General features: G+C 37.6%; 2 protein-coding genes across 3 annotated transcripts in view; one reads left to right on the plus strand and one right to left on the minus strand.

Annotated features, from left to right (window-relative positions):
* The window catches only part of TTN (titin), a 238,110-nt gene extending 235,275 nt beyond the window's left edge, over positions 1-2,835 (plus strand). The window contains exons 280-282 of the mRNA XM_039702997.1: positions 33-186; positions 1,139-1,432; positions 1,558-2,835. Coding sequence (XP_039558931.1) covers positions 33-186; positions 1,139-1,432; positions 1,558-1,856 — 747 coding nt within the window. The 3' untranslated portion in view covers positions 1,857-2,835. The remainder of the gene's footprint in view (positions 1-32; positions 187-1,138; positions 1,433-1,557) is intronic.
* Positions 2,836-4,903: 2,068 nt separating this feature from the next.
* On the minus strand, positions 4,904-16,458 carry PLEKHA3 (pleckstrin homology domain containing A3). 2 transcript variants are annotated; one of them, XM_039703006.1, is made up of 8 exons: positions 16,275-16,458; positions 12,744-12,860; positions 11,511-11,666; positions 10,750-10,886; positions 9,629-9,793; positions 8,445-8,488; positions 7,753-7,868; positions 4,904-7,018 (listed from the first exon to the last, which is right to left on the minus strand). In XM_039703006.1, exons 1-8 carry the CDS (start codon positions 16,312-16,314, stop codon positions 6,855-6,857), a joined length of 939 nt encoding a protein of 312 aa, XP_039558940.1. In that variant the 5' UTR covers positions 16,315-16,458; the 3' UTR covers positions 4,904-6,854. The 2 variants fall into 2 exon arrangements, with proteins under 2 accessions (XP_039558940.1, XP_039558951.1); XM_039703017.1 differs by having other exon boundaries at positions 4,904-7,037.
* Between the last annotated feature and the right edge of the window lie 5 nt (positions 16,459-16,463).

A 16,463-nucleotide genomic window follows, 5' to 3' on the forward strand; every position in this document is an offset into this window, starting at 1 on the left:
CTTAATGAAACCATTTTTGTTCCTCTCCTTAGATTGCAGTTTCATCGCACCTCAGAGTATCCCGCTCTAAAAATATATATTCTCTTGAGATTCGAAATGCTGCAGTAAGTGACACTGGAAAATACACAGTCAAGGCAAAAAATTACCATGGGCAGTGTTCTGCTACAGCATCTTTGACTGTACTCCGTAAGTTGGTTCTTCAGATCTTGTGTTCAGAATAGTCACAACTTTTTGCTGTGGTGCATCTACTAAAATGACTTACAATAAAATCCACTGGCAGTGTTGACTTCAGTATTTTAAGACATTCATCTTTCTTTTGTATATTACATATGCAGCCCTAAAACAGCATTAGAAATCTTTTTAACACCAAGAGTAGCACAGATGTGCTCTATTACATCAACAGGTGCATGGTAAGAGAGAGCTATGAGCATTTGTTCTAGGATGAGTATGTTAAGACCTTGGTGCTGGTAATTATTCTTTCCTCATTTACTAAAAATTCTTTCCTCATTTACTAAAAAAATCTGTTACAATAAAACAAAGTCATTCCACAGTTAAAGATTTTATGGCAACTTAACTGAACTGGGTTTACCATTTTATTGGCTATACCATATCCCAGTTCCTAGCATCAAGGTGTGTTTGTGATTTGCTTGCATGACTGTGTTTGGGTCTCAAGCAAAGCTGCAGTGACTGAGCTTTCCTGTTGCCCTTTATAGCTACAAAACAATGCAGTGAAATACAGATTTTACTATTCTGTGTTTTTAAGAACAGAAAATGTTTCACAGCTTCTACAAATATGAACTGAGCACACACAATTCATTTCTCAGTGTCTAATTCTGATAATGGTTCTAATAAGAAACACTGTGTGATAACCTGTTTTTTCTTAAGTATGTATGGTTTTCCTTGAAGCTCATACATACTTTAAGTTTCATTGCCTATTTTTTAATTTCTAAATTTCTGCTTGTGATTTGGATATCTTGACTCAAATGATTATAAACAAGTGTATACTCCACTGCAGTTTTCCATTGAAAGTAAAGTATGCCATCTTCATTTCTGTAAAATTAACCATACAGAACTGCATGACTTTGTTAGTTAATGTGATGTTGTTGCTTTTTCCTTCTATGTTTGCAATGCTCCTCAGCTCTAGTTGAAGAACCTCCGAAAGAGGTAGTATTGAAGACCAGTGGCGACGCAAGCATGCACGAAAGTTTTTCTTCTCAGTCCTTTCAAATGGCTTCTTCTAAACAAGAGGCTTCATTCAGCAGTTTCAGCAGTAGCAGCATGACTGAAATGAAATTTGAAAGCATGTCTGCCAAAAGCATGTCCTCCATGAAAGAATCCTTTGTAGAGATGAGCTCCAGCAGTATTATGGGGAAATCTAGCATGGCTCAACTGGAGAGTTCAACTAGTAAAATGCTTAAATCAGGTCTGAGAGGTGAGCATTACAATTCCTGGTAGAGTTAGTGCTTCGGCTATCCTGAAGTAGTAGTCCTCCATAAAGCTGCTTCATGGCTTAGCAAAAACAGACTAACTTGGTATTTCTTCTCCTATTTTTTAAAGGAGTACCACCCAAAATCGAAGCTCTCCCATCTGATATCAGCATTGAGGAAGGAAAAGTTCTCACACTATCCTGTGCCTTTTCGGGTGAACCTGCTCCTGAAATTACATGGTACTGCAGAGGGAGAAAAATTACCAGTCAGGACCAGCAAGGCAGATTCCACATTGAAACCAGTGAAGATCTAACCACCCTGATCATCATGGATGTCCAGAAGAACGACGGTGGACTTTATACTCTGAATTTAGGGAATGAATTTGGTACCGATTCTGCCACTGTGAATATAAATATCCGATCACCTTAGAGAGCTTAATCTGTATTATTTACACTTGTATTTTTACAAGTGATTCATATTTGGACTGAAATATCTGATATGTAAATATAAAAGAAAAATATTTTTTTACCTACCTGAACGAGACAAAGTCCAGATCTATACATTATGACTTATAGTCATTATTGACCTAAGAATTTAAAACACTTTTTTCACTGACATGTACATACTGTATATAGCCGAAGTTAACGGTTATGAAGTTTTGTACCGTTTATTTTATGACATTTTGAAACGTAACTTTTGGAACTAACAGTTGGCAGGGGAAAGTTTCCTAGCAAATGATTACCCTGCTCAACATTTAACTAATTTTTGCGCCTCAACTCATTGTTGATGTCTAAGAATGCCTCAACAGGTAGAGAAGCTCCCTGTTGAAGATTACCTACACCTAAGACATGATACTGTGCACAGTATTTCATACGTGCACAAATATTTATGTTGAATCAGAAATGTAAGGCATTGGTGATGTTTGCAATTACCCTCCTGTAAGCATTGCTTTAATGTTTTACATTGGATCTGATTATGTCATAATTTTCATACCTGACTGACAATTTCTGGACAAAGTGCAAGCGGCCAGCACTTTGTTCACCCACTGTGTACTGCTTCTGACATATTGACTGCCTGAATAGCTTTTAAAAAAGTAACATCACCTGGCCATCCCCTTAATGAACAAAGCTATTTAGGTATTCAAGTGCAGCAGCAGTACCCCATCTCGGAGGTTCTTAGGGTGCAGTGATTGAGTTTGTGTGGTAGTATTAGACACCCAGTAGTCACTTCCGGGCAACTAAGCAATGAACCACAGTTTGAAAACAAACTGTTGCTACAACATCAAATACCAGCTTGCACTTCAATTTGCTTTAGTTCTCCTAATGTAGTAATAGAGCTTGGTAGCTGTTGAACCTCCTTGAGATAGAATTGTTCATTTGAAATAAAGCATGCTTTCTGCACCATAAAAGTCTGTGACTCCTTTATTTATTAAGCTACTTTTACAGTTCCTGTACTACACTACAGAAAAAGAGTTGCTGAAAAAAAAATAAGATAGAAATGCAGTTCTCCAATGTAAACCAGGTAGTTAACTGTTGACAATCCAGCCATCTGTCAAAAACAGCCTATCCACCAGCCAGCCTTGGAAAGCTACTTTTAAAAAAATGTTCTTCACACGTTTCTTATTGATAAAGGATAAATTCTAGCACATGCCTAACCATTGTGCTGTTCTTACCCTTCTGTTATTTCCAGGCTTTCCTCTACACCGTCTTGGTTTTTTGGCAGCTTCAAACTGCACAGACTAGTTGACCCTAACTGCCTGGACCAGCAGAAAGAGATAAGTAATAGACAGCATCTGCATGGCCTCTTCTACACAAAGGCTACAGGAAAGTTAGTCTCACATGGCCTCTACTGAGTCTCAAAACAGTTTTGAAGAGGAAACACACTGGTGTGACAGTGTAAGCAAGTTCATCAGGCCAGTACCTCTCTGGCCCAACTCTGCACAGCACTTAAGCAAGTACTTTCAGCAGATGAGTCACTCATGTCTAAAAATAGGATTTAAAATACTTAGGGACTTTGCTGAAACACAGCTTGAATAGATAATGTTGCAGGCCGACCAGCTGAGCCAGTGTTTTTCCACAAGACTGCTAAGCAAATGCTAACCTAGAGTGACATTGCTGAAGTCACAACCGAAAGCTTTGATATTCCATTTCACAGAACACATCTCTATGAATAACATTTTTCAAGACAATAGATCAAGCGGTCTCTGGATGAAAAGAAATAAACATTTTGAATTATTGACTTACTATATCCAGGTCAAATACTGGGATTTCTAACTATATAAGCTGACATTTGCTCTCTTAGATAGACAGATAGATCAGATCTATTGTGCTATAGAACCAAGGTTATAAAAATATCCCACCACTGATATAGTGTTTGAAAGCATTTGGCACTCACTGATGCATAAGGAAAAGCTTTTTAACAAAGCTCTGTGAGCTGCTAAAAAGCTATGTATTTTTACGAACATTTTATATACGGCAGCCTGAGAAAAATAACTGTAATGGTGAAGAGCCATAATAACACTGAGAGATTAATTTTATTGGATTTTAGCTGGTTTTCAGACATAGACATTTCCTTTATTCAAGTATCACACCCCTTTTAAAAGTTTCTAATTTGTGCCAACAGGAAAAACAGCTACACTAGAATACTTAGGGGTGGAGCAAAACTCAAGTTTATAATTTGTGAAAATAACCTTAACAGAAACAAATAGGTGTAATTTCAATTCTTAAGTATGGAATAACAATTTTTGCAGAAGCAATCACTGAAGTATTCCTATCCCAAAGATTTCTTTCTCTGAAGAAAAATAAAGTCAAAAAAGTAAAACTGAACTACTAAGTTGAAAGACATAGTAACATTAATTTACAATACTTTAAAGCCCCTGAATATTGTAATCTCAGTGTTCACAGTTCTCCAAATCACTGAGTGCCTTACCATTAATTCTTTATAATTTAAGCTGGTAATTTCTAAGCATTCTATTTCTAATTATTTGATGTTAGGAACTTCAGAGCTATAACTGAAGTTACCACTTTTCATCTAAATTTTTATCCCATGCTTATATTAAGTGATGAAATTTGAGCTATTTTCAGATTGATCTCTTCAGAAGCACATGAGATCAAAACTAGAAGTACCAACTACCCATGCTGTTGAGGTTCTGCACTAGCAAGAATGATACAATCAAGCATTCCTGATAAGCTGTCCCATAAATTTGGAAATTAAATATTAAGAGCAGACAGGTATTTTTTTAGTCTTACTTTGCATGGATCATTGTGATTCAGACAGATATTTTTCAGAAATTATTTTTTAACTCATTACCAAAAGTATGACAGCATATTATCTTCACTAATTCCACTGAAATATATTTTTGGATGTTTGCACAGTTATCTATAAAAAGGCTGATGTAATAGAAACATATCACGCATATACACATAAAGCTGAAATGATGGCCTTGTGGACCTAGAAAACCCCAAAACAGCATTGAAGCAATTACACGCAAACTTTATTCTTGAATGTGATCACAACAACTTTTGTCTTGTGGCAGTATTTAAAATTATTACTTACTACTACTTTCACTGATCAGTCTCACTTTGTTTTTGCACACCAGCCTCTCTTCTTCGTAGTAGGTGGAAGCAGAAAAAGGTATCTGTCATTGTGATAAGTAATTAACACTGCAGAAGCTGGCAGAAACCTCAGTGAAGTTTCAAAAAGCACTTCTGACAGCATATTATTCAAGACAACACTCTCATTGCAGTATGTAGTTTACTTCTCTGAACATCTTCTTTAATACTTATTTTTACAATTGTCATGTCATACAGAATACATTAAAGCAAACATTCAGAAAAAAAAAAGTACAAGCATATGTGTGGCTGATATGCATATGCCAGTTTGCATGAAAACTGACAGAACTGAGCACAAATGACAGCTCTGAGCTGGTATCCACAAACCACTTTTACAAACCATTCCACTCCACTTCAACCTGATATAATGGTTTACAAACTGGCATTTTATATAAGGCAAACAGCTCACATGTTTTTCCTCAACAGTTGGACCTATTTTGATTTAGATAAATCAACATTCCAAAAATTTAGAAGGAAAGCTCCCATTCCCATCTCTTCTTTCTAGCCGGCTTCAAATCATTTATATACACAAAAGGAAGACTAGTTAAACCAAATTAAAGATCTGATTATAAAAACAGATTTTGGTATGTGCTTGAGTACAAAAAACCCTGTACATTTATTTAGCAATTGTGTAAATCAAGAACAGTAAATGGCTTGCTTCAAGTGCTCTACAGCTAAGACTTCATAGACCAAGTTCATTCCTAAACAAACACCCAAAAAATCCCCAAAAGCTTACAATGCTAACATTAACAACCTTCTTGACCAAGGTGCTAGTAGGCACTATTGTACTATATTACTCATTAATTATTAAGAGAGTCAGACTCTGACGTCACTTACAATTAATGTAAATTTACACTGATGTAACTGAGAGCAGAATCCATCTTCTGGTATATACCATCCTCAAATGATATAAAGGAGTTGCAAAAAGAGATTCTCCCTTTTGTATAAATATGTGATAAATAAAACATATAGATACAAATATTCATTACTACAGCAGCTTAGAACAGTCTAACATTTCAGCTCTTGTTTTTATCACACTTTGCTAAAAACACATCTTAAGTAAGCAGAGTAAATCTTAACAGCACTGTATTAATTATTTGTGATGCTACACACCCCAGAAACAATTTATGCACATTTTGAAGCTTTCAGTAGATCTTTAGAACTTTAGTAGTGAAAGTAGGTAGAAATTTTTGATGCAAAAAAGAATAAATAAATAAAAACTATTAAATATCCCATGTTTGGTACAAATACTTCATATTAAGTTATTTTTATACATTTGTTTAGAAAAATACACTAAATATTTCTACTTTCATTGCCTAAAAATAAGGACTGGATTGTGTATATCCTTGTGTTTTTAAAGGCGGCAATGTCAATTACCGTCAAGCTGCTGGAGCAGAGCCATTACTGCCCATTCCCACAGCCCTCACACTGGCAAAAAAAGCCATTGTGGGGCTAATCACAGCTCTAGGTGGATGACCCAGTACAAATGACCAAGAGGCCCATGGCACAAGTTGCATTTTCTCACAAAAAATGAAAACTTTTTGCTGAATTTTATAATGCTTGTTTACGAACATATCAGTCAAACCTCCACACTTTTTTAAAAAGAGCTGCATTTACAAATGTGGATGCTTATCTGTTAAAGCCATTATTTGTTCCAAAAATGCACATTCAAACTGTGAAATATTAGGAAAATACTCTTGCAAATAAACTATATAAAGATAAAATACACTTCAAAGATAGTATTTACTTTATTCTATAAAGTGCAGAGAAATCCTTCTAAAAAGGGAAATAACTACTTCCTATAACAACAGTATAATTACAGCAGCTTTTGCATAGCATTATTTATAGAAAATTTAATACTTTCAGTTGCTTCAGGAGGAAAAGGATGAAATAGTCTCTTCCAGTTCAGATCTTCCCTTTGACACTGATTTACTTTCTTCAGGAATGGTTGATGATACCAGATCTCCATTGACAGCACCTCTAGAACAAAGGGCAGATCCTATAAAGAGATCAATTATTTCATTTTCAATCCCCGAAAGTATCATCCAATCTGTCAATTATTGTATTTGTAAAGTATTTCCTATATATAAGCAATCAGAAAAACTAGCCAAGTTAAAGTCTGCTTGAGAAGAATTATAATGGAGTCAAAATGCCAGCAAGATTCAGAAGGAAAAACCACTGAAAAATTGACTAATTCAGCCCATCTAATCAGGAGGGACTAAATTCTGATCATGATCTTTATTACTGGCAAGGATGTGTGCCTTCGGAGCTGTGCTGTTCTCTACAAAAGGCAAGGAAGCCACTGAAATGAACGACCTTCCCACAATGCAGCGAGTGAACCATCCCTGCAACTCACAGAAGTCAAAAAAAGGTAATTTCTTCTGTGACAATAAGGAGGTGGCAAACAGCAATACTCCACATCACTTACCACATAATCATTCATGTGAACAACCATCCCCTTTCTGGATAGGTCTTAATTTTATCTTGCCAGTAATCCCACTGATTTCAATATAACTACTCCAGCTGCAAGATCATTTGTAATATGGATGGAAGCCAGCACAAGTCACCCAGGTAACAAACTATACAAGTGCTCTGACTTATAATATATAATCTTACCAATAAAACATTTTTCCTCATGCCAATATCAGTGCTGCTCTAAACAGGGAAATAAATTGTACTGAAAGATAGAAAAACTCCCTCCCTTTCAAACTTACTCTGAGAATCTTCAGAAAGTGTATCACTGTAAGATTCTGTATCCGAGTATGTTCTTCTGCGCCGCTGAGAAAATTGGTGAAGAGATGAACCTGGTTCTTTTACAGAGTGATTAATCCTACAAAGGAAATGAAATCTATTAGTAAGCAGAATCTGCAACAACCCACACAAATTTTATACACTTTAAATTTGAACTAATTTTGGTTATTTCCAACCCAACCCATTTTATATACTTTAAATTGGAAATAACTTTGGTGCTTAGATTCAATTGTGAGTATCAGTGCTTTTTACTATAGTAGTCTACTATAGCAGACTAAAAATAGCACAGTCAACAATCTTAATTTCACAACTGCAAAACCTGAAAGTGGAAATAAAAATTAAGGAAACAATCTGAGAAACCTAAACACTGACTGAAAAAGAATGTTAGCATTTCAAGCTCTAATTTCATGAACTTGTCAAAACAAGCCATTTGCATAAAGCTTCTAGCATGACAAAATTTTGATACTGTATTACAAATAGCAGCTGCCAGCAATAGCTGGTAATCTGCACCTTTTGTTTTTAAAATTAGATCAATTTATGATTTTTAATTTTTTTTCCAAGCAAACAATTCTTTTCACATTTTGATTTTAATGCTAGCAAGTTCAGGGAGGTCTTTTGAGACACAAGAAAAAAACTTAAGGAAACAGAAAATTACCTTTCTGAATAGCAAGGACCAGGGTGGCTAATGGAACGCTTCATCTAGGGGAAAAAAAATCCAAAGAACAAACAACATCGAAAATGTCACAAGCTACTCAGAAGAATGATATGGATATCTACATTACTCCTTACTTTATTTACAGTCTTTACAAAGAGAGATAGCAATGTTTTTTTAAAAAAAAGGCAACCACTCTCAGTTAAAATTCTGATTAAACTATATGGAAATAGATTGATTGCCATCAATATTAAAAGTTTTAGAACATTCACACAGGAAATATTTTATTACAAAAAGATGCTACCTCCTATCTATGGAATTCATTTCCTCTTGCACTGAAGCTCCTCAAGGAGCCATTGTTAATTGCTATGATATACAGAAGTATCAAGACATTTTTCCTTTACCAAATGGAAGTTCAAATTCCTCATTACACAATAAAGCCAAATTATGCCTCTTGATTCCTTGTAGTTTCTCTGCTATTACTGTCCAATCGCTAAGCATATCAAAGGAAGTTACTATTTTAAATCATAATGATCAGCTTTGTAAGTAAAGTGATTGAAGACAAAGAGATGAAAGATCCATATGGAAAGAAAGGCATTCCCACAACAGAATTGCACAAAACAGCTCATCTTGGAATACATACACAGAACTGAGATAGCATACGATTCCCCAGACACTGTCCTTCTAAGGGAACTAATTAATAGTGAATAGTTATGCAAGTAATATCTTTATCATTATATATCTTTTTGAAATATTAATACAAACATCTTGAATTACATACATTGAAATATATGCTATCTTGCTGAAGTGCTTCAAGTCACAAAGCACTTAAACAGGAGGTAAAGTTATGTAATTTTTACGATCAGCGTATAGTTAGCACTCTAAAAAAACCAAACAGTTGAACTGAGGAAAAGTTAAACCTCATTCATTTATGAGATATCTCATTATAGGGCCTTGACACGTATGATAAACTACTCTGATGATGTAAAGGCTAGCAAACTGCAAAGCAAAAGACTGAGAATGAAAAACTGATTTATATTTGGGCCCAGTACTGATTTATAACTCAGTCAAGATTTCAGCTGTGGACATCACAGCACATAACAACAGCATAGCGTTCTGCCACTCCTCCCCCCAGTCTAACCACCAGTATGACACTTAGAAAAGATAATATTTCAAAATGTCTAAACCATTTGAATAGGTGATGGTGACACAGGAGAAACCAAGGGATCAGGGTGAGGCAGCTGGAACATTTCTGGCTTAAACTTGGCATTAGCAATCTTCACACATTCTTCAAGTGTTGTGATAAATGTATTACACGTGGCACTAAGCAAGGAAGAGGCTTCATTCATGTTCTGAAAGTAAATGAAAGTACAGGCATAAGCAAAAAAAAAAATTAAAATATGCAAATACAACTTTCCTCCACCACCTCTCCCAGACACACTAATTGCCATCATTACCACTAAGAATTTGTATTTCCCACTTTTTTAATCAAATGTACACCTTACCATAAGGCAAATTTAAGAAAAGACGTGACAGCTTTGGAATTTCTTTCTGACATCTGAATTTCTTTAGGGTACCAGCCAACAATGCCTTACTGCAAAGCTTGTCTCAGAGTGACTAACTGGTATCAGAAGATCATTCAGTGAAACAAATGAATTGCAGAAGAAGGTGTGAACAGTTTTATCACTCTAGAGCAAGGAGCTGCAGGTCCATTTCACCTCCCTAAACCAAAAACTTGCTCTGTTGTGACTGTCAACCCCTGGCTTGGCACTAAATGACCAACAACACAGTTCACATGCTGCTCAAGAGTGCAAAGAATGAAGTCATAATTCCCAGTCCTTTCATTCAAAGCAGGAATACATTCTAGATTGTACTTGTGCACATTGAGAGATAAATATCTAATCTACATTGCATGTTTCCAATGCCTGGAACACTAGCTTTCACTGATAAGAAAATGGAATACCATCCCACATAAGAAAGTAAGAATGGACAAACTAAGATTGTTTTAACTACTTGAACACAGATGCAAAACAAGACAAAATATTGTATTGCTCATATGATAGCTCTACTGGCCTTTCAACCAAATGGCTCAGGAGCACAACTGTTCCTAACACCTGGCACAACTGCAGTTAAACCATCCAGGTACTTTACACACAGAAACTCATTATTAGTACATCTACACACAAGCATTCAAAAATTGACATTAGGTTGTCTCCCAACACTGGGGAGATGAATAAAGTTTAAGACAACAACAGTAACTTGAAGTGTATTATATAATGGACTGAAAATAAATTCCAGAATTGTGCACCTCAATGCTGGGAGGAGAGCGAGTCTCATCATGGTGAACAAATTCTTGTATGGTATGAACTTGCTGCATTAAAAGATCACAGTAGAGACGAAGTTCAGACATTTTGGTTTTAAGAGATTCATTGGTCTCACTTATTTCTATGGGAAAAATGGAAATGTAAATTTATTGCATACAATGTACATACACATTGCAATTTTTAAGCACTTTTCATTTAAAGATCAATTTAAAAATCCACTTAAACTTCCACTTGATTTTGAGGAAAACTGGATTCTGCGATGAATCAAGAATTATACTTAAAGCAAACAATACTTTTGGATAACTGGTGCTAATTTAATTACTATTATGAAAAAGGCACATTATCATGAAAAATAACATAGAAATCTTTCTTGGCTTCCATGTAATGTTGAAAAAAATACTGGATAAAACTTATGCCACCCACCAGAGTGGCTGGAAATAGTTACATTAAGCCATTCAAGAAAAATTATGGAAAAAATAATAGTTACTATAACATCAGAAATGAAATCTCTTCACAATAACTACAAACAATATGCTTATTCCAGTAACAACACCTTGTAGTATTTCAGCTTCTTAAGATACAAGAGGTCAATGCAGGTGACCTTTAACTCTACCATAGAGATGACTATAAATAATTACAATTTATATTAAAAGACAATAATACTGACTTTGTACCACAATATTTGCACTATGATTATTTGAAGAAGTGTTACTTAGTAACTAGTTACTCTAGGTAACACACATACCTTTTTCTTTTTTTGTTCTGGTATCTGCTAAACAGGCTTTTGCACTCCCCAGTGCTACCAGCCATCTTTGCCTTTCAGCTGCATTAACAGCTTTCATATAGAAATGCTGCTCCCCTGGGATGATTAGCTCCATTCTTGTGTTGTCTGTTGCATGAACTTGTGATAGAAGAGAAAAAATAATGGAAATAATAACCTCAAGTGAGTTACAATCATTTATTAAATACTGCTCAAAGTGTTTAAAAATGCTTATGATAATCCCACAGTAATACAATAAATCACAAAGCACCACTATTAAGTAAAGAAAAGCCCAAAGCTACTCAGCCTTTCTCCCTCTTTCCTAAGAACAAAATAACAAGCAAAATCAACTGGAATAGCAAAAATAAAATAAAAAAATTAAAAAAGTTATTCTCCCCTCTTTACATCACTGATTTCATCTACACTAAAGAAACACTAACAAAAAGGAGCTACCACATGAAAAATACTTGGTGGCCCATGTAAAGTAAGTTCCACTCTAATATGACAGTACCCACATCACAAGCTGAGTCACCTGTGAGGGTCTGGAAAAAAGTCATAGTCAACGGCAATGGGAAGCTAGAAAACACCTTGCTATTAGCCAAGGAGGCTGACCTACAGTTAGGAATACACTAAAGATTAAACTCTTTGGAACAAAACATTCACTTACTGTCTCAAATACACCCATCACCTGTGCATGTGCGCAGCTGCTAGCAGTGCAAAAGAAAAAATTACTCAGGAAACCAAAAGACTAAACACTTCTGGTTTATAAGAATCTCCACTTTTGGATCACTGCTGCTGCTCTTCTGGAAAACTGGCTTTCATGATTCAGTCTCTATCCCTAATCATAAGAGGAAAAAGCAGTAGAACTAAGCAGCTGGCTGACATAACTTCAAGCATGAACCATGTGCACATAACTATTAAAAACAAAAAGTAATAAATGGTGTGTTCTAAATCCCAACACTGAACTCTATTAATTATTATCATTCGTTAATAATTCATTATTATATGTGATATTAATAATTAATATCATCAATATTAATAATATTTATTATCTGTGATAATTAATTATTATCTGTGAACTATGAAGCTAACACACTGAACTATAGGTAAACAAAAATAGAGGATGAAAACCATGTGATGCAAAAATGTATGGTTGGTGATCTTTTCTATTTCCATGGCAGCTAAAATCTTCTCAAGCAGGAGCCTATTCATTCTTACCTTTTATTTCACACACAGCCATCTTTATACTTCCTTTGCTGCCTTTGCAAACATCATCCTGGGAATCATAGTATGACAATATCCCATTGTCTAAAACAAACCACCGAGGCTGCCAACCTAAAGAGACCAAAAATGTGAAAGAGAAAAGTTTAGTCTAATTCCTAAATTGAAAATAAAATTAATCTCTTTGGCTGTTAAAACTTTAATAAAAGAGGCAAACATTAAATTATTCATGTAACACACCAGGAAGTAATCAATCTGTGCAGTCTGAAGACCAAAGCCACTCTATAACCAAACTAGTGTTATATGGATATTCCACTCCCATTCTTTTTGGGTGCAAGACTATTCTTCTGTTTCCACTGTATTCCATTCTAGAGAAAAATTAAATTTTAATTTAGCCACCACAGAATCCTGTTTTGAAGGCTGTTAAATTACACACCTCTGAAAACCCATTCTCATTCAAATATATTTTTCAGGCAGATTTTTCTAAGATTGTAGGACCTTATTTGTAAGATTCAAATAAATGACTGACACAATCAACTTCTATGCTATGTTCTCCTTTAGCTACTGTATTTCAGTGAAAATTTTGTATTTCACACTTATGTATTGACACTTTCTCCATTTCTACAAATAACACAGCACTAAAATATTCCAGTAGAGCATAACAATTACACTGGCCCATTATACTCTGGGTCAGCCGTACAATAGGAGCAGATTATCCCTCTGTTTTACAGCTTGACACCAAACTTTAACTTCCTGCTTGGTTTAGGGTTTGGAATGGCAAAAACTGTGCGGCCAAGCCCTGTGGGTATTTGACAACATGACAGTGGCCCAGGATGCTTTCCAGCTGCCATCCCAACAGAGTGAGCTGAGGCCATCCAGCAGCAGCCTATTTTAACACAGGAGGCTGAATCAGGTACCAGACTCAGAAATCAGCTACAGGATTACTATTCACAGCATTATAGAATCATTAGAGGTTGGAAAAGATCTCCAAGATCAACTAGTCCAACCTTTAACCAACCACCATCTTGTCAACAGGACCAGAGCACTAAGGATCACATCCACTTGTTTCTTGGACACCTCCAGTGATAACCACCTCCCTGGGCTGTCTGCTCCAACACAACCCTTTCCATAAAGAATGTTCTCCTGATGGCCAGCCTGAACCTCCCATGGTGCAGCTTGAAGCCGTTTCCTCTCATTCTGTCACTTGTTATCTTTAAGATAACAAGTTAGAGCCTGACCTGGCTCTAACCTCCTGTCAGGGAGTTGTAGAGAGATAAGGTCACCCCTGAGCCTCCTTTTCTCCAGGCTGAGCCCCCTCAGCTGGCACAGCTGGCCCTGGTGTGACTCGCTCTCTAGATCCTTGGCCAGCTCCACTGCCCTTCTGTGGATGCTCCAGCAGCAGCTTCACTACAAGTTGTAACACTAATTCAAGAAGAGTAAGACCAGGCTGCATTAAATCACATTAGCATTCCAAGATAAAGAAAGAATAACATGTAACTGCATACTGTTTCTTTTTTGTTCTTTTCTAGCTGCAAGAGTAAGCATACATGTCTTCTTCAATGCAGAGTGATAACTAAAAAGCAGATCCACGCTCAAATTTAAAAGCAGAATGTTAAGAACTACAAACTCTAAAGGATAAGAACTCAGGAATTATTTCAAATGGTGCATGTATTTCCACACTAATACTCAAAGAATATGCAATTCAGAAGACTGTCCTGTAAAATGCAACTCAAAAATGCATGGTTCTTTTCTTCTGTTACATTCTGTTGCAAGACGTGGACTCTGTACTGTCCTTATCTCCTGTCAATGCCTGTCAAAACAGTCTTATTCTGCTAAAAAGGGAACTTATATGAATGACTATTCCATCCTCATGTTGTTCTAGTATTGGAAAAAAACAGAAGCAAAGGACTTAAAAGGCCAAGTGCCTCACAGAAGCAAGCCAAAGAACAAAAACACCCCTTGTAATTTGAAACTGGGCAGTATCCTACATTTGAGAAAATATTTAACAGATTTGTACTTCACAAATTCTTATTTGAGGAGGAAAAAAAAAAGCAGCTGTATTTCTGGTTTGCTTTTAATGAAGGAAGAAACTACAGCCTATTTTCAGGCACAAAACCAGATACTATACAGATAACGGAGTAACAAGGCAGATGGTAATAAAATTTAAACATTTCGCTAATATCATTAGATCACTTTTTACAAAAATGCTGCCCTCCTCATTCTGAAGATTGTAGGTAATCCCTGACACACTAATTTGAAATGCGGGAGCAGATGCTCTCTGCTAGCCAGCACAAGCCTAAGGAAGGGTTCTGAAGTTCACTGGTTTAGAGGACTGCTGGCTTTCAGCAGAAGTTAGCTGCATGCTGACAGTCCATTGTACGTATAGCATTCACAGCAACTGTTGAGTGTTTGCTTATTAAATAACAGACTTAGAAGAGGAGCAAACACCACAAGAGTTCATTGCCTTTATCTATTTATCTTTTCCTACGGCAACGTTTTCAGTTATATAAGTGAAAGTGACAACTTTCATTGTTTTGAAAATAACCTTGTTCTCTCTCTCGTAACCACAACTTCTCCTCTATGTGTTTTCTCTATAGTTACTGTGAAGTGGCAAAGACATCAAATATCTATTTAATTACAGCACAACTGCTCCCTTTTACCACAAGGCCTATATCTGTGAACACACAATTGCTCTGAAAAATCCATGATTATGCTCTGTACACTTCATTTCACAGCACACCCATACAATCCTCACAACGTGGTCCACATTTTATTATTCCTCAGAACCAAGTTTCACATGACTTAACACACATCCTGCATATGCTGAAGCAGAATTCCCCATAAGAAGTGCTGAAGAACCAGAGGGCAAAGAAGATACTGCCAAAGCAGTGTAATAAGAGGCACGATTAAGCATGGCATGGGATCCAACACTGATCTGCTTGTGAGAGACAATTAGTCCTATCACACTGTCAGAGGAGAAATGTTTCACCTTGACACCAGTGCCTGCCCGCTGCCTGCTCCAGAGGGAGACAGCGTCTCTATAACAGCAGAGGGTCAGCCAAACAAAACAAGGCAAATGCTGATATTTGGTGCACTTTTTGTCTGCAGCGCCTCCAAAAACACATTTAATGAAACTGATGCTCATCATGTGTTTTCCAGGTTGGGATACAGGAGCTCCCTGTCCTGTGCCAGGGCCGGGCACGGCTCCGTGCGGCTGCCGGGGCAGCGGCTCCGGCCCGGCCCGGCCCGCACCGGGCGGGAGTGGGGAGCGCTGGCGCTGCCCCGCCAGGCGCGTCCCCGGCCCGGCCCGGAGCCGGCTCCAGGCCACCGCCGCCCCAGGGCCGCCTCCGCCGAGATGCTCAGCCGCTCGTCGGGGCTTGGCTCCGAGCACGAATGTCTCAGCCGACGCGTTACCGACAGCTCCGGCCGCCCGCAGGACGCCGGTAACCCCCGAGGCGGCGGCAGAGCATCAAGGCCGGGCCGAGCCGAGCCCCAACCGCCGCCCCCGGGCCCGGCCCCCGCGCCTACCCGCTAGATAGTTGGTCCACTTGTACAGGACCCCCTCCATCGCTCAGAGCCCAGCGCCGGGCCGCATCCTCCTGCTCCGCCGCGGGGAACGGGCGGCCGCGGCCGCCGCGGGGATGGCGCTCCCCTCCCGGCCCCACCGCCGCCGCCTCCCCCGCGCGGAGGCGGAGCCGCTCAGCTCAGGGCTCCCGG

Source organism: Passer montanus, unplaced genomic scaffold (assembly GCF_014805655.1).
Source record: "Passer montanus isolate IOZ18808 unplaced genomic scaffold, ASM1480565v1 scaffold1, whole genome shotgun sequence".
Classification (NCBI taxonomy): domain Eukaryota; kingdom Metazoa; phylum Chordata; class Aves; order Passeriformes; family Passeridae; genus Passer; species Passer montanus.

Coding starts and splice junctions, on each gene's coding strand:
- PLEKHA3 (XM_039703006.1), bottom strand. CDS start 16,314: ATGGAGGGGGTCCTGTACAAGTGGACCAACTATCTAGCGG. Junction 12,861..16,274: donor GTGGACCAACTATCTAGCGG/GTAGGCGCGGGG, acceptor TGGTCTCTTTAG/GTTGGCAGCCTCGGTGGTTT. Junction 9,794..10,749: donor GCTCTCCTCCCAGCATTGAG/GTGCACAATTCT, acceptor ATTTACTTTCAG/AACATGAATGAAGCCTCTTC.